This window comes from Paroedura picta, chromosome 12, assembly GCF_049243985.1.
Source record: "Paroedura picta isolate Pp20150507F chromosome 12, Ppicta_v3.0, whole genome shotgun sequence".
NCBI classification, from domain to species: Eukaryota; Metazoa; Chordata; class Lepidosauria; order Squamata; family Gekkonidae; genus Paroedura; species Paroedura picta.
This window is the reverse complement of record NC_135380.1, coordinates 22896671-22914793: the sequence shown is the minus strand read 5'-3', so window position 1 is coordinate 22914793 and position 18123 is coordinate 22896671. Positions and strand designations below refer to the sequence as shown.

Below are 18123 nucleotides of genomic sequence, written 5' to 3'. Positions count from 1 at the left end.
CAAGGTTGACTCAGCCTTCCATCCTTCCGAGGTTGGTAAAATGAGTACCCAGCTGGGGAAGGGAATGGCAAAGCACCCTGTATTGAGTCTGCCATGAAAACGCTAGAGGCCGTCACCCCAAGCGTCAGACGTGACTCGGTGCTTGCACAGAGGATACCTTTACCTTTAAGACTGCATAAAATTGCATGCATCTTTGTATAGGTTCATATGTCTGTTCTTTACCCTTTGCTTACATTATAAATATGGTCATAAAAGTAGGGAGAATGAAAAAGGAAGGAAAGAGAGGCATTATTATTCCATCAAGAGCCCTGTGAGCCAGTAGGGATTACCCAAAGCTCCCAGGGCATTTAACTTTGGGTGAGTCCTTCAGTATGCAAACACCAGCCCCATTTCTCTATCTACTTTGTTACACCTTTTATAGCAGAGTGTAAATGAAGCACACCTAAAGCTGCCATCTTTCTTTACTACCTTTGCTCCTGCATCCTTTTGCACTAGCACAACACCCAGAATTTTAGCAACTTTTTCACTCATCTCTATCCTAGAGAAAGTCATGGATGCTTCATTGCTATGCATCAGATTACTGTACAAAGGTCACAGGAGCAGGGAGGGGTAATTAAAACAAACGTAAGCAGTTCTGTAATGGCAATTTCCCTCCCATAGGACTAGCATGGTGCCAAACTCAAATCCAAAATGAATATTCTTAGGAGCATTTCTATGCTGTAAGCTTTTGCCAGCTCATTTCCCTTGTTCCTTCTGTGGCCCTGCACTACGGGCAAGTCACAAATGCTACCTCTCCAGGGATGTTTTAGCTTCCAAGTTAGACAAGACCAGACGGATATCTCTGCTGACACACATGCTTCTGATGGTGGTTCGCTATGAACCTGAAGGGCATGGCTTTCCTGTTTGGCAGATAGTCTGGACAGTCTCTGTGCCACACCTGGCACACCAAGGATGACCTATCAAGACCTTTAACTTATGAAAGGCATTTTCATTGACTAGTCACTTTCAGGGCTGTCAAGAGCCACCATATTTCCTTCCCAAAATCATCATCATCATATCTAAGGCCCTATCTCTTCCAAAAGATTCTCCATGAGAAAATTCATGCTGGTATTTTCCCCTAATAGTGCCCTTTTCTCCTTGGTAGCTCAGAGTGATCCAGGCCCCTGGAATTTTGTTCCTTGGCTGTCCTGTTCATCCGTACTTTAACTAATTAAACAGTTGGATAATTTTAAAGTAGTACTTTTGTTGAAACTTCAGTGTGGAATTGCTTATGTGTGAGGAAATGGACGAGGATGGGACAAGGGCTTTTGAAAAGCTCACTTGCTCCCTTCACTTCCATCCTGATTGGAATGACTTGCATGATTTCAGCTGATATTAGAGGGGTCTCCAAAGCCATCCCATTCTGATTATGAGAGAGACCATAAGAAACCAATATCTCACCACACATGCAGATATCATTCAGTTATCGTGTTTGTTGTTAGCTGCCTTGCCAACTGTCTTAATACAGTCTTAGCTCTGATTGGTCCTTGCTAGTTACATCCTCCTCACCTACGTCCTATATCTAATGGTGAATTCCTCACATGAAAGCTTATACCCAGTATAAAACTTTGTTGGTCTTAAAGGTGGACTCACGCTTGGTTCTGTTGCTTCAGATCAACACAGCTACCCATCTGAACTTGTGTGTTGGTTAGGCTGAGAGAAAGTTATTGGCCCAGGGTGAGCTTCATAGCTAAGTGGAGACATTTGAATCTGGGTCTTGACTAGCACACTAGCCTATATCATGCTAGTTCTCTTATTAGGAGTTCCCCAACAAGGGGATGAGTACTAGCCAACATTTCAGCTACAACCACACAGGTTTTTGTCTAACTGGGCTTCCAACCCACAGCAGGTTGGGGTTTTGTCTCACAGTTCAACCCTCCATATAGTCATCCTCAGATCATTAGGTTTTTAGGCTTTTCCTGCCCTTGGGATGTTCTTTTTCCAACTGGAACCATAAAAACCCAACTGATAAGAGTCAGGATCTCCCAAGTTTGAATGTCTGTATTGTTAAAATTATATAACTTTTATTGAATTCAGTTTTTAAAACTTTTTAAAAATTGAAAACACAAGGAATTGGTAGATTGTGGCAACACAACAGTATTTTTTTAAAAGCTCTCAGTGCTTAGATGGCACAACAGGAGAGAAATGGCAATTGATGAAGGAAAGGGCCCAACACCCAGATGTGGATGTTCCATCATCAGTGCAAGTGGTTCTGCCTTTTGGGTGGCAGTGACAGAGAAATGGAAAATCCTTGCTATGTGGATGCAGCTTACATCTCACATTATCTATTCAGGACAGCTTTGCCCTTTGATACCGACCTTCCCTGTCTAGACACAGATTGATGGTCATGCTAAGCTTTCATCCGAACCATGGGCAACAATAAAGCCCAGCAGACTGGGCCAGGGATCTGAGTGAATTGAGAGTGTGCCCTGGAACAGATCCCAGAATCATCTTCTGTGATAGACACAGGAGTTCTTCAGCAGATAAGTCAATATGGAAAAGGTTCCCTTAAGAGAGAGAGAGAGAGAGCAAAACAAACTTGCTGCCTCCGCTATAATCTGAACAAGAAATAATGCTGCATGCCAGCAAGTAGCTTGCTTTCTCTTCTGCCATGATAGGTCCATGAAAAAGGTAATGACATGGAGGCTATCTGGGCTAGAGGTAGGAAATCCAAATGGTAATCCACAGGGCAGAATCACCAGGAAATTTTCTTCGATGCAGAAGAAGAGTTGGTATACCTCACTTTCTTCTACCCCTAAGGAGTCTCAAGGTGGCTTGCAATCACCTTTCTTTCCTCTCCCCACAACAACCACCTTGTGAGGTAGATGGGGCTGGGGGAGCTCTGAGAGAATGGTGACTGGCCCAAGGTCACCTACAGGCTTCATGTGGAGGAGTGGTGGGGAATCAAATACAGTTCTTCAGTCCACTAGTCTTAACAACTGCACCACACTGGCTCTGCTGATGCCCCGTTGAAATGAACAGTGACTATGCAGGAACATGTTTTCTGTTTGTGTGCAGCTCCATTAGAGAGTTCTATGGAGCAGGGGTAGTCAACCTGTGGTCCTCCAGATGTCCATGGACTACAATTCCCATGAGACTCTGACAGTATTTGCTGGCAGGGGCCCATGGGAATTGTAGTCCATGAACATCTGGAGGACCACAGGTTGACTATCCTTGCTATGGAAACCTGTCTGCTTCCCAACTCAGCAATTGCCTCTCTGGAGAAGACCAAAGATTCATTTAGTGGTGACCAGCCCAGATGCTTCTGAGAAGTTCAAAAGCTGGGCACAAAGGTAACTGTTGCCCTCTGCCTTGCATCTGTTATTCAGAGCTACACCACCCCTAAACATGGAGGTTCCACTTATCTTTCATATCTTTGTAGCGCCAATCCAGGAACTCGTCTAATTTCTTTAACAGGTTAGTGCCTTCCACTCAGGGCAACAAACCTTGAGTTTGCACTGGCTGAAGAAATTGAACTTTTGTCCTTATGAACTTGACTAAAAGTCCCTTTGCTCGGTTGATAGTGTTCGAAAGCAGGCAAAAAGGTTTATTCCCATGCTGCCTCACTGCGAAGTAATGAACGGCTGACTTCACCAGAATGATTTACTCATCGCCCTGACAAGTGTGCAGGGCCGTGGAACCCTTCCCCACTCCAAAGTCTGCATCCCCCCACCTCCCCCTTTTCCCCACCACTACAGATCTGGTCGGTTTCTGGGCGCCGCCCCCAAGACCACAGAGCCGGCCCGGCCCCGCCCCGCGGCTGCAGGTTTTTAAACAGAAGACGATCCTGGCGATCTCCAGAGCGAAAGGACAAAGGAGCGGAGGTGATTTGCCGGCTGGACGCAGGACGAGCATCTCTGCTGGAAGGAGCAGACCGCGGCGAAGTGCAGCGGCAGAAAGCGGGGCGGGAGTGGCCGGCCGAGGTATGCCTCCTTGCACTGTGAGCAGTTTCTTTTTGAGACGGGTCTGTGGAGGGCAGGTTCAGGACAGGGGTCGGCTTGCTTAGAAGCCACGCCGGTAAGCCCTCCCTGCTTAATCCGCGGGATCGCATCTTAGTGCGTTTCTGCCAGGAAAAGTTCTCGGCAGGGGCTCGGAGCTATTCTTTGCTGTTGCTTTTGTTTATTCCCGGGAGGAAGCCTAGTGGAGAGACTAAATGTAGGATAATGCACTGTCATTGTGCTTTTGCAGCTGGATAAATCTACTTCTGAAGTGCGTTGAAAATGCATTAACCATTGTGTGCAGGGTTGTGGAACCCTTGAAAGGAAACCTTGGTCCAAGATGGAAGGGGAAGTCAAGAAAGCGCATCAGCAGGTCCTTCTTCTACCCACAGATGTGGCTATGCTTGCATCCTATTCTCTGGGTCCCTGTAGCCTGACTGGCAGTTAAGATGTGGTAGAATTTGGTTTACAAAAACCTTCCCAAAAGTCTGTTTGCAGCCATTATTTGTTTTACTCAGACCTAACCTCTGCAGAGTCCAGAGGGGCTTCCTGCTGAGGAAGTGTATTTAGGATTGCAGCCATGTCCTGCATACTGAGTTCTGTGAGGCTTCCTCTCAAACAAAGTTGTAATGCGTAATAGTCTCAATTCACGTTAACAATCCACTGCAGTCCAAAAAGTACAGAGCACAGCAGAAAAACACAGGCATTTATTCTGCCTCCTCCCTCCCCACTGGAGAAGTATCTGGGACAAGAGGCTTGGACAATGTTTTGTATTGTTCCTGTGAGGAGTTAGTACTTGAAAGGGGTTGGGAAGGAAGGGGGCAGCTTAGTCAGAGACTTGCCCTCACACCTTGGGGCACAAGTGAGGGAGAGTTGCAGGTCAAAGAAAGCAAGCAAATCTACCATGGACTTCCCTGAATCTTGTAAGGGCTTATGTGCATGTGTGAATAATTCTCAGGAAGATGTCTAGGCTTTCTGTGTCCAGGGAAATCTTTTTTCTCTATTCTCTCTGCTCCATCAGTAACCTGTTGTGCCAGTGTTAGAAGACATCTACACAGAGAAGACATACTCATAGCCAGATCACATGCATCTTAACTCCCCTGCCTGTGCCCTTGAAAGACCACAGATGAGGATTGTACATGAGTGGGAAGGAAACAACACTTGGAATGTTAAACTAAGCAGAATTACACCCTTCTAAATCCATTGGCTTAGAAGCTGCAACTCTGCTTAGGACTGGGCTGCGAATGGTACACACTTTCAGACTTTTTAAATGATTTTTTATAGTTGTACAAAGGCATATAACGGTAATGATTAAATTTTTAAATTTGTAGGGTGGGAGGGATAAAGACGTTCCAGCTACGTAAGGGTCTGTATATTGAACAGGAAGTTTCTTTTTCCCCCTTTTTTATTGGAAATTTTGTACAGGAAGTTTCAAAGAGGATATAACTATCTGCCCAGCAACTCCATGCCAACGTATGATATATATGAGGGCAATGCAGGTCAGAAATGTTTTGTAAGGGCTTCACATTATTGTTGCCTGCTGCTGTCATATTGTATATCACAGTTGAGCAAACTGCTGTATCAAAATTGAGCAAAATTGAGTACAGATCTTGTCTGGATTTTGATCTCCGATCTGGTACTGTCTCTCAGTTTATCTCTTGAAGTATAAATAACTAAAAGATGTATACACTCATCTGAGGCATAAAGTGGGCCCTGATTCACAAAAGATGATGTAGTCCTTAAGATTCCACTAGACTCTTTTAAATTGTTACTCTCTACAATTATCTTTGCTGACCTGTAATAAATTTCCCGGTTCCCTGTTGTGCAATTATGTAGACATGCATTAATGGTTTCTTTGATAAAGGTATAACAGTCAAAAGTTAGGGTTATTTATCTTACACATTTTATTTATTATTACTTTATTTATATTTTGCCTTTGGGACCCAAAGCAGATTACAATTTTATCCTCATTCCATTTTACCCCTACCACAACCCTGTGAGGTAGATTAGGCTGAGAGCATGTGACTGGCCCAAGGTCACCGAGCAGTGTCCCTGGCACAATGGGGATTTAAAATTGGGTCTCCCAGATGCTAGTACAACACTTTAGTCCAGCCACTACACAATGCTGTCTGTGAACTGGACAGCACTAGTGGTGCATGTGTATTTTCTCTCTTAAATTTAGGAGAAGGGTTGGTTTTTATACCCCACTTTTCACTACTCAAAAGGGTCTCAAAGCTGCTTACAATTGCCTTGACTTCCTATCCCCACAACAGACACCCTGTGAAACTTGGAGAGCTCTGACAGGACTGCTCTGTGAGTATCGGGACTGTGAGTAGCCCAAGGTCACCCAGTTGTCATGAACCCCGGTCCCTGACCCGAGTTTCACCTGTGTTGACCCGGAGAATCCCAGGCTGTTGCCATAAAACTATAAATCGCCTGATGGTGCCTGTCCTCCCTTTGTATACCAAAGTGTCTGACCCGTTAGAACGTGTTATCTCATACTGCTCTCAATGACTTTGCTAGAGACTGTGAAGTCTCAACACTTGTAGCATTTCCAGATCAAAGCAGGGACCAGATGGCCCTGCTGAGAACCAGTGTATTTTCCCACCTTTGTACACCTCATCCCCCCTCCCTTATTTGGTCTCCTGTATAAGTACCCCTTGTGGGGCTATTGATCCTTTGTCTCTGCCAATAAGTTTGTTCACCAAACTCTCCCTGTAGATGCCTTTGTATTAGTCTTTTGAATAAAGCTTCCTTTTTGGATTTCACTAACCCGGTGGTCTCGAGGACTGGCTTAGCAAGGACTTGACTTGAGTGTCTTCTGCCTGGTTCCTGACACCAGCTGGCTGCATATGTAGGAGCGGGGAATCAAACCCAGCTCACCAGATTAGAGGCTGCCACTCTTAACCACTACATCAAGCTGGCTTTACTGTGTCTTGTTATGAAAATGAGGGCATTGACCTAGGGGATCCCACCTTCCCTGAGCAATGAGTGAGAAATCCAGATGCAACGCTAAAGGAATTTAGTTTCCTTTGGATGAGAATCTGTTGTAACATTGGTTTTTACTTGCGAATATGAAGCGGAGCAGCAGAAACCAGACACCTAACAGCAGGCAAAACAGCACCAGAGTCCCAGACAGCAACAGTGTCAATCCCTTCAGCCTCCTGTCTGCTTTCAGCAATTTTTTTATGTGACTGCACAAAATTAGAAACTGCTTTTAGCTGCCTCTGCCCATTCCCCAAATGCTGATGGATGTCACCTTTTCAAAGTTGGAGTAAGAATCCCAGCCATTTTATGCTATTCTTGATAATCAAGTTTGTCACACATAATTAGCCTGTCTAGTTATGCTGGGATAGCTAAAAGTCTGAGCCACATGCCTGTCTTGATTGGAGCTACAAGCAGAATGAATCATGCCAGATTTCAACAAAGTACATCCCAGGGATGTCCCTGCAAACGCTGGCAGGGGCTCATGGGAATTGTAGGCCATGAACATCTGGAGGACCACAGGTTGTCTACCCCTGTTCTAGGCCCCTTCCTTGAATCTTTAGCTTTTCTAAAACGGGGAGGGCAAATTCCAGATGCAGCCCCCGAAGCTATATTATCTGGCCCCAGATAGTCATATCAAATTTGAGCTCTTTGCCTTTGAGGGTGGTAGGAAAGCCCAACAAGTGGTTGTAGCCATCTTATGGTGACCTTGTGGGGTTTCCGAGTTATGAGATGTTTGGAGGTGGCTTGCCATTGCCTACCTCTGCATAGTGACCCATCTAAACATTACCAGGGCTGATTGTACTTGGCTTCCAAGATCTGATAGGATCGGGCTTGCCTGGGCCATCAAGGTCAGGGCACTGAATTATTGAACTATCAGACAGATGTGCCAATTTTGGACTTAGAAGGGTGTAACTGTTTAGGATGTGACTTGCAAAGTAGGAGTTAGCATGGTAGCACTGCAGCCTTTGGGTCACCATACCGATCTGAGGCAGTCCTCTTTTAAGGGGGCTAGTGGTATATACAGATCATCTCCCTGCATTCTGCAGTGTCTCCAAGCTGATCTCGGCTGATGGGCAGCTTAGAAGAGCACGGACTATGTTCCTGGTATCAGGGATGCATAGAACCCAGGATTGCAATGCTGTATCCTAACAGGAAGACCAAGGTTGATAAGAGTAGCACATTCCAATATGTCATCCAGAAACAACTGACATAACCAATTCTTCATAGAAAAAAGAAAAGAACAACAAAAGAGAGGGTGCCATATAAGGGTGCCATGAAAAGAAGCAAAAGAAAATCACAGTGGAGAACTGTGGTGCCTTAAAGCCATCCTTGTTTTCGCTACAGCAGACTAACAGGGTTGCTCCACTGCGATTTGCAGATAAAGGAAAATAACATCAGATCTTAGCAACAGAGAGGGAAAACACCGTCTGATAAAGACTAGGGGCTTGAAACACACTGGGTGAATTATTGCCGTGGCACCTTTCGTATTTTACTCCTGCTCGTTCTCCTCCAGTATAGGAATAGATGCAACACAGAGGCCAATAAACAGGACAAAATATATAAAATATGAAAACAGCTACAAAAACAGCTGTCGTGACTGTTTGCCAACCGCCCCGCCCTCCAGTACATTCTCAGTTATGCTGTACTTTCCCCGCAGTTCATTAATCCTGATGAGACCATACTGGAAAAGCCGGAATTAAAACTGGCTTTGTGTACATTGCATTTTCCACAGTTAATTAATTCTTAATGGTGGTTAATACACTGAGTTCCAAATCTACTTTGTATATTCTGTGTCCGGTTGCCAACTCTGAGTTGGGAAACATCTGCAGATTTGGGGGATGGATCTATGGAGAGGGTGGTGCTTGTGGAGGGGAGAGATCTCCGCAGGATATGGTGCCATAGAGGCCACCCCACAAAGCTGCCATTTCCCCCATGGGAAGTGATTTCTGTAGTCTGGAGATCAGTTCTAAAAGTGGGAGACCTCCAGGCCCCAGCTGGAACCTGGCAACCCTAATTCTCCTTCACAGAAAACCGAGGGGAGGGATACACTGGACTTTTACAGTACTTGCAGCGGAGCATATTTAATCACAGTGCGTTGTTCTATAATAAGTACTTCTTGCTCTATTAAGTTGTCTGTTATTCATAGCAGAAAGAGCCACTTGTTTCCCATCTAACGGCAAAATAAACTACTCAGCTTCCTCTGGCATTATAGTGGGAAGGCAGTTCTTTGCTGCCAGTGCTGCTTCTTAACTTCAAGTAGAAACTGGTTCCTCCAAAGCAAATCCTTTCTTCCCTTCAGTCTATTTATGAACATCCCCAAAAGTGTCCAAGATATTTAGATTTCCATTGAAATTCATCCAAGCAGCACCCTGATGGCAATACCGTTATGAAGGGAACTGTGTGTGCCTGCTTAGTCTTTGAGGGCTTATACAGGTGTTTCCCCCCCTTTTTAATACTGGATTATACTTGGAACACAGGGAGGCAAGCCTGGCTCAGAAAACTCAGAGCAGCAGCCAAAATTAACAAGCTGAGAGCCATCAGTACTGCTGAAGGTGACCTTGCCTTGGTGCAGATCTCAGCCTTATTGTGCATTTGCATCAAGTGTGCTGGCTATAACTCAGCACACTGAGTACATCCCTTGCATACACAAGATGCACAAGCCCCTCGCCTCCTTCAGTCCCTTGCATCTGCATGGAATGGGTGCTGGGTGGAATGTTTAGGAAGGACCCCAGCCTGAAACTCTGGGGAACCAGTGCAATCCGTTCTGGGTTACATGAACCAGTGAGAATAAGGCAGCTTCTTCTGTTGATATAGCTGATAACCGTAGACTAGATTTTGAATGGCACAGTGGTTTCTCCTGATAATATTTCCTGTGGGTAGGCTCAGTCAGTGGGCAGGGTTGCGAAAGAGCCCCTACTCCAGCTCAAAGTGGCCAGTAATGAGTAGAGCTTCCAGCTCCTGAAATCATGGGCTCTGGTGGGACATGAGGGCTGAGGTGTCTGGATGAGGGGATGACTCCTCGAGGAGGCCCAGGGAAGAAGCTCGGCAGAGCCCAGTACAAGACATATAACACGTACCATTATTTTCCTGCTTGTCTGTCAGTGGGCCATAAAGTAAAAGTTTTATTTCTGATCTGTGAAAAAGAATTCCGGATTTGCTAATTCTGGGTTGCAAAGTTCCTGGAGATTTGGGGGTGGAGTCTGGGGGACAGAACCTCAGTGGGTCTAATGCCAGAGAGGCCACTTTCCAAAGCAGCCCTTTTTGCCAAGGGGAATATTCCCTCTCATTTGGATATCAGCTGTAATTCTGGGAGATCTCGAGCCCCCACCCGAAAGTTGGCAAGCCTACCTGGTATTGAGTCGAGTGATCAATGGCCCCTGATCTATCAAGGTCAGTATTGTCTATTCAGACTGGCAGTGGCTCGGCAGGGTCTTGTCACAACCCCCAGGATGCACTTCCAAAGGACACAAAACAAGATGAGACATAAAAGTCCCAAAGCTGTTTATTAAAGTCCACAGACAGCACTACAGGTCAATTAGCTATAGCAAAGCATTGCTAAGAATGAGTTGCTAAGGAAAGCCTAGGGTTCATATCGACAAACCCCCTTCCTCCCTATTCACACATTTAGCACACCAAAATACTTTCCCACAGAACACAGGTCTTTATCTTCACAGTAAATCAAGACCAGAGAGTTGACACTCTGGTGCCAATGAGCTGATACGGTCATTTGACCTGCAGACAAAACAGTAAAGCAGATACAGATAACACTACCAAGAAGCAGAACAACCTGGCAACCAAAAACAGGGGCAGTGAAGGGAGAGTGGCTGACACCCACCAGAAAACCAAAATAAGGGTTCCTGGAAGGAGCAAGCATGTAGCCCAAGGGGAGTGCCTACATGACAGGTCTCAGGTGGCAGTCTTTGACATCACTCGCCACCTGATCCTTGTTGTATCACCTATAGCTTCTATGACCTTCTCTGTAGATGACATATTGGTGTGCACATCTGTTTGTGGGACATGGCAGTGTGGCCCCAGTGGGGACTGATGTGTGTGAATGCTCATGCCTTGGGAACTGGCTGGCATGGGGGGACAGGAGAAGAGGTTGGACTCAATGTGTTTTAATCGTTCCACCTCTGTGCTCCTGTGAGCCACGGCTGCCAATCTAGTTTTCCAGCCATGTAAACATAGCTGTATTCTTCATGCAGCAAGGGCTGTGTGGTTCCCATTAGATACAGCTTATCGGTCTGAACATCCATGTTGACAAGTAGGCAGGAGCCACGGCCAAGGCTGGAACCTTGTGGCCATTAGGTCTGCTCTGCTCTGGAAAGATATTCACACAGAGCCCAGGGAAAGGTATGGACTTGTTTGGGTTTTATAAGATTTGTTAATCACCCAAACAGTTGAAGTAACACACAAACAAGATAAGGCGTTCAACCACACACAGAATTAAAAACAGAAGGCACAATGTTGAATCCTGAAGCAAATAGAATTTTCTTTTAATTACCTGCCTCTGGTGAAGTGGCTTGGTAGGATTTTGGGAAATGGATGCTAAAGCTGCCATGCCACCTCAAAGAAGGATCTGGTGACACACCTGGCAAAATCTAACTTGGTCTCTAGACAGAATCCAAACTGACATCTGTCTAGCAGATCTTAAAGAGCAACTAGAGTCATATGAGAGGCCTTGTGCTGCCCCGCCCCCAACACTCAGTGAATGTTGAAAACCAATATTTTTTGGGAAAGCTCTCATCTTGAGACTTTCCCCTGGAAATCCTGCAGTGGCTGAAACCTTGAAACTTCAGGACAAACCCTGGAATCCCCTCCCTCCTCCCTTTTGCATGCAAGGCAGAGGGTCAATTATTCTATTCCTGATGGATTTTCTCCACTGCTTCCCTCCATATCAGTTGTATACAACATGGGGAAGAAGAAGAGTTGGTTCTTATATGCCGCTTTTCCCTACCCGAAGGAGGCCTTAAAGCGGCTTACAGTTGCCTTCCCATTCCTCTCCCCACAACAGGCACCCTGAGGCTGAGAGAGCGCTGATATCACTGCCCAGTCTGAACAGTTTTATCAGTGCCGTGGCGAGCCCAAGGTCACCCAGCTTGTTGCATGTGGGGAAGCGCAGAATCGAACCTGGCATGCCAGATTAGAAGTCCGCACTCCTAACCACTACACCAAACTGGCTCTGTCTGAAACAAGCCAAAATTTTTTATCAGTTTGTACAGAGCAGAGGGAAAGGTGCTGCATTCGCCTCCTATCTCTCAGCCCCCCCCCCCCCCGCTCAAATAGGCTGAGGCAAGGCATGTTCCTCCTTTCAGCTGGCTTGAAGTCTTGGACTGGCTTAGAGTCTTTGGACTGCTGTTGCCAGAGGCTGTCTGTTAACATCCCTTGTTGCCCTAGTTTCCCCCTGCATGGCCTGAGTATTCTGCTGTTTGAGTTTCAGTCTTGGAAACAGGACATTTCTGGCTTAGTGATTCATACAGAATTGTTATACTTTGAACCCAAGTGACTGCTCACAGCTGAGCAGTTATGTCTCTTGTTTTCCTTTTAAGTTCAAATATGTCATTTTTTGGATTAAGAGCCATCTCCCATGTATCTTCTTAAGCTGCATTAGTGTAAGAAGGGCCTTGAGGAGGGATTTGACCCTCTACCTAGCAAGTAGGTCCAAACATCTTTGTGGACATAGTGTGAACATTCACGCTAACAGCTGTGGGAGAGGCAGAATTACAGCAGATGTGGGATTTAGCAGTAGAAGGTGAGAGGAAGGCTTTCTTTTCTGAGCTAGTGTGGTACAGAGTGTTTCATCTGAATTGGGGGTGCCCAGGTTCAAATCCTGTTCAGCCCAGAAGGTGACCATAGGGGAGTCTCCTTTTCCCAGCTGATTGCTTCCAGACGTATGAAAATGTACCTCCACTATGGCAGCAGCAGCAGCAAATGGCATGATGGTGGGTGTCAACAGTATCTCCCCTGCTCATGTCTCTTGGTGTAGCGGTTAGGAGTGCGGACTTTTAATCTGGCTAGCCGAGTTTGATTCCCCGTTCCTCCACATGCAACCAGCTGGGTGACCTTGGGCTCGCCATAGTACTGATAAAGCTGTTCTGAGCCTCACCCACCCCCACAGAGTGTCTGTTGTGGGGAGAGGAAAGGGAAGGTGAATGTAAGCCGCTTTGAGACTCCTTCAGGTAGAGGAAAGCGGCATATAAGAACCAACTCTTCTCCTTCTCCTCCTTCTCTTCCTCCTCCTTCCCCCTATCACTGCTGCCCCCCTTTTCAGCACAGATATGACAGATTACATTGCCCTCCCACACTGGCAACCCACTTTCTCTTGCCTTTCTCAGCTGAACTGTGCTTGGGGGCGGGGAGGGGCAGTAAAAGGATGGATGGGGGGGGGGGAAATACCCGTTTCCATCGTGGCTGTTGGTGGAATGTCCTAATAGCCATTCCACCCACATCTCCCTTACAATTTCCCCTGTGAGCTGGATCAAAGGAGATTTTTCTTGGAACTGATTTAAAGGAAAAATCTCCCTCGGAGTCCCATGAGTCGTGCTCAGAATATGATATTCTGTGGCTGTTGTCATTTAAATTGGGGGCTTCCCATGTTCCAGGGGGAGAATACCATTGTGGACGCCACCTTACAGAACTAGCGTGAAGCTCAAAGAGAAGAGTACCAACTTAGTGGTTCTCTGTCTCATGCTGTGGCTGGAAAGGTTTTGTTAACCTGTTCTGGGATACTGACATTTTTGCTACAGTTCTTTAACCACAAGCCCCGGCTAGCCCAGTTGTCAGATCTTGGAAGCTGAACAAGGTTGGCCCTGATTGTAATTAATTGGATCGGATACCACCAAGGAATACCAGAGTCTCTAGGCAAAGGCAAACAATGGCAAATCACCTCTAAACATCTCTACCCTTGAAAACCCTATGGGGTCACCATAAGTTAACCATCTCTTCTTCTTACTTGCTCTGAAAGCCCCTTGTTGGGGTTACAGTAAACTTGAAAGCACTTAAGAAGAGGCAGTTTGTAGCAGGATACCTCCAGTATACAGCAGGCAAAGGAGCCTTCTATTGTATGTAGGAAGAGAGGGTGTGAAATAGTTAACCCCAGCCTCAGGCTTAAACAGAGGGTCTCTTTATTTAATCTAAATCAGCTTTTGTTCTTTGTTTTGCTTTCTGGCCTCTGGTGACTAATTGATTTGTTATGCTCCCAAGCCGCTAGCCGCTCTCTAGTTGCCTTCATCAGCTTTGTATTAAATTGCAGAGACTGAATTCTGTCTTGGAGGGGAAAGGTGAAAAGTCTTTGGCTTTTTTAAGGATCCCAGGCAGAGATGTAGGCAGGGCTGTTCATCGTCTGCTATAAACCAGCTTTCCTGTAGAATCTGATGCAGAAACTGGATTTTAAAAATAACTTTTTGTGCGTTAGATGGTGTGCTGTAATAAAACTTCTAGAATGTCTGTTCTGACATGCAGTAAAACCAGACCACAAGTGAAATCTTCCAGAATAATGCTTTCTGTGGTAGTCAAGATGCATATGGAGCATCCTTACAGCAAAAAGAGCTTGTATTTTATAAGATCTTATAAGATTGGTCAGTATTATTACCCTCACATTGCAAGTGGGAGACTAGCTGAATCCCCTTAGTGAGTTCATGAAAGAGTCAAGATCTGAACCAGGCAAATTCCACATTATTCCTTAACTACTATGCCAGGGGTGGTCAAACTTGGGCTCTCCAGATGACCATGGACTACAATACCCATGAGCCCCTGCTAGCATCATGGAAGTTGCAGTCCATAGACATCTGGAGAGCCACAGTTTGGCTGCTCCTGTACTATGCCAAGCCAGCTTATGTCAAACACAGAGGATCAGTTGATCTGATGCCATTTGCCAAATGTCATTTCCACTTCTTCATGGGATAGTGTTTCGTCAATAAACAAAGTGATAGCATCCTGCAGTGCAAAGAGTACAGGTAGCTCTGACATCTGCAACTCAGGATAATTATTCCTATGCGTAAGTTCATTACTATATGCAAATGAACAATTATTGGAGGGGTTTCCCCCCAAGAAGCCAGCATGGTGTAGTGGTTAAGAGCAGTGGCTTCTATTCTGGCAAACCAACTTTGATTCCCCGCCCCCCCCCCTCATGTAGCCAGCTGAGTGACCTTGGGCTCGCCACAGCCCTGATAAAGCTGTTCTGACCAAGCAGTTATATCAGGGCTCTCTCAGCCTCACCTACCACACAGGGTGTCTGTTGTGGGGATAGGAAAGGAAAGCCGCTTTGAGACTCCTTCGGGTAGAGAAAAGTGGCACATAAGTACCAACTCTTCTTCTAAGAAGTAAATTGTTGACAATACAGGCCTAAACAGAATTATGCCCTTCTAAACCTACTGTTTAGAAGGATGTAACTCTGTTTAGGATTTCACTGTAGATTGTTCTCTTCACTTTTAATTCAAGCTTATGTTCCAAGTATGTAGCCAGAATTTAATTAATACTAGCACTAAAAAGCATTTATGTTAATTAGGCTCTTCCTCCCAGCAAGCAGAGGTAGTCCTTCCTTATTCACTGCAGCAGTAGTACTCTCATTAGCAGAGGTTCCTTTGCTTGAGCCAGCTTGGTGTAGTGATTAGGAGTGCGGATTTCTAATCTGGCATGCTGAGTTCGATTCTGCACTCCCCCACATGCAGCTAGCTGGGTGACCTTGGGCTCACCACGACACTGATAAAACTGTTCTGACTGAGCAAGAATACCAGGACTCTCTCCTCTTCCTCCTCCTCCTGTAGGAAGGGAGAACTTGATTAACAGTTTATAATGCAAAGTAAATATAATTGTCCCAGTAAAAATCCATATAAATGTAATCATCGCACACTGGTTTTGATAGACCTGCAAGCTCTAGCAGGCCTCTGCATAAGTGTGTGTGTTTTGCCACTATAAGCCCTAGAAATCTGTAAAAATTCAAGGGGCAGCTGCTGGAAGAGCTGGTACTATTCAGTGGGCTTAGGAGGCTGTTGTGGTTACAGGGAAGTGAGTCAGGGAGGTCAAAACACCAGTGACCGAGACAACCCACAAGCCAGAGTTCTCAGGCCAAGTAACCTACTTTCAGCAGCCAACCAAAGAGAGGGGACAGGATGGAAACTACAAGCCTGGGCCAACACTACAAGATGGGGGGTGGGGGGCTGTTAAATGACGCAAGCAGATGATTCTGGTTTTAAATCCACCAGTAAACATTTCTGTGCGGCAGTGCTGCTCTGCCCTCAGCTCTTGAACCAGCAAATCTGCTTGCAGCCATCTGTTGTGTGTTCCCTTAATGCTAGCAAAGCTCCCCCGGGAAGCGGTTTTGTTTGGTTCATGTGTTTACAGCGCACCACCACTACTCCAGGTGTGGATCAAAGACTGTTTCCTTGGGTCTTCATTAGGTGTTGACTTCTTCCTCTTTTTTTTTAGATTTGTTGACTTTTAGAGAAGGGAAAGCATTGCCATGAATCTGGAACAGGAACTCTTCCTTCTTCTGCTGCTGTTGGGAGCAGTTGCCACATTCCAGGGCCAGGTAAGCCTTTGCCAGCATGCCAGGGTTTCTGGCTGTGGTTTCTGTGTCTTGCCGCCGCCAGATATCTTGGCATACCAGAAGGAAAATGCTGTTTGGGCTGCAGAGTTGGTCTGGGATGGTCGGCTGGGATGATACATTTTTGCTGGGATTCCCCTATTTGTTGCTGTGTCTTATTCTAGCCTTATGATTTGAATTAATGAGTGAAATCTAGCCTATGCAGAAAGGCATTTGTCTGCCGCCTCTGTTTTGGGATTTTGCTGTACTGATGACTAAGAATTTCCACAAATTGTTAAGGTCAGGGAGGGAGCTTCTTCTTTAATGAAACATCCAAGGAACTTGGGGAGCGGTGCAGAAATGAGAAAAAGATCCCCTGAGACCCCTGGGCACCCTTGACTTTTGTATCTACAGTACTGAGTGTTTAGACTCTTCAGTTAAGCCCTTTGTGTTGAGTGCACCACAAGGATTTTGGTGCTGAATTCTGTGGCAACCATATCCTGGACTTTGGCAGATATCCAGGGCTTTTGATTCAAACCCAGTAAGTTCTCAACGAACAAATGGTTTGAAATCTGCCTCTATGCTTTCCCTTCTTTGTCTAAATGGAAGAGGACTAGAAACTTTTAAGAATGAAAATTCAGGGAAAGGCCCTGGAATATATATCCTTGAGAGATTAGGCTTCCCTTATGGATACAGCTTTGGCTGATTGTACTATAAGCCATTTTATATAATTTTTAAAGAGTGGTGTACAAGTTGGTTAAATAAAAAGGCTGTTTGAGGCCCGTAAACTGCTTGCAGTCCGCTCTGGTCTGGCTATGTATGGCACTCTGATGTTTAAGATCTATGCTGCAAGCTCCTCTAGAACTTGGGAAAATGACTTTTTATGGTGCCTGTTTCCTTCTTTTTAAAACTCATTTCTCTCCCTGTAGGAGTTTCCTGTGCGCATTAAAAGAGGTGCTCGATCAGGAGGTAAGGAGCAAAACCTACAGCAGGCAGCCGTGCATGTTGAGCAGAGAGTGGTGCAAAATGGACCTGTCTCCTACAAATGCAAAAGGGGACCCTATGCAGAGTTTGTGCTGACCTTGACCTAAGTGTACTACAAGTGCAGGACTTCTATAGTTAAGTTCTGTGCCAAGAGAGCTGTGGTTCTGCAGATAGAAAGCAATTGAGCAAATGTGGAAATTTGTAGTCATTGATTACATTTCGGTTTTCAGTAAATATGGAATTCTTTTAACAAGAGTTGGGGGAATCAGAATGGAGACAGAGCAGGGAGTATAGAGGCTAGGAGAAATGAACTGTGTAATGGACGGGCAAAAGTACTGTGGATGGGGCAGGACCAGCTGTATCTTGTTATGGGATACACTCACAACCGGGGAGCTCATCTCATGTTCCCAAATAAAAGGAAAGTCTAGACCCTTTTGACAGGGTCTGTTCTCTTGTAACGAGGCAGAACACTTGAAACTGAAGCTTCCTGAATCATCTGTTTACAAATGTATGTGCAGAGCACACTGAAAATAAGCAGGCTCCTAAAATTGGCAGCACAACAATTAATCCTGCTCTAGATTTCCCCAAAACTTGTAACTGCAGCTGCATCTGCTCAGTTTGCATCCAAGATTCAGCTCTGCTAAATTCCCC

General features: G+C 45.6%; 1 protein-coding gene across 1 annotated transcript in view; it reads left to right on the top strand.

Annotated features, from left to right (window-relative positions):
- Positions 1–3737: 3737 nt before the first annotated feature.
- PLAT (plasminogen activator, tissue type) overlaps positions 3738–18123 on the top strand; it is a 29187-nt gene continuing 14801 nt past the window's right edge. Inside the window, exons 1-3 of the mRNA XM_077305363.1 lie at positions 3738–3962; positions 16392–16494; positions 17418–17457. Coding sequence (XP_077161478.1) covers positions 16426–16494; positions 17418–17457 — 109 coding nt within the window. The 5' untranslated portion in view covers positions 3738–3962; positions 16392–16425. The remainder of the gene's footprint in view (positions 3963–16391; positions 16495–17417; positions 17458–18123) is intronic.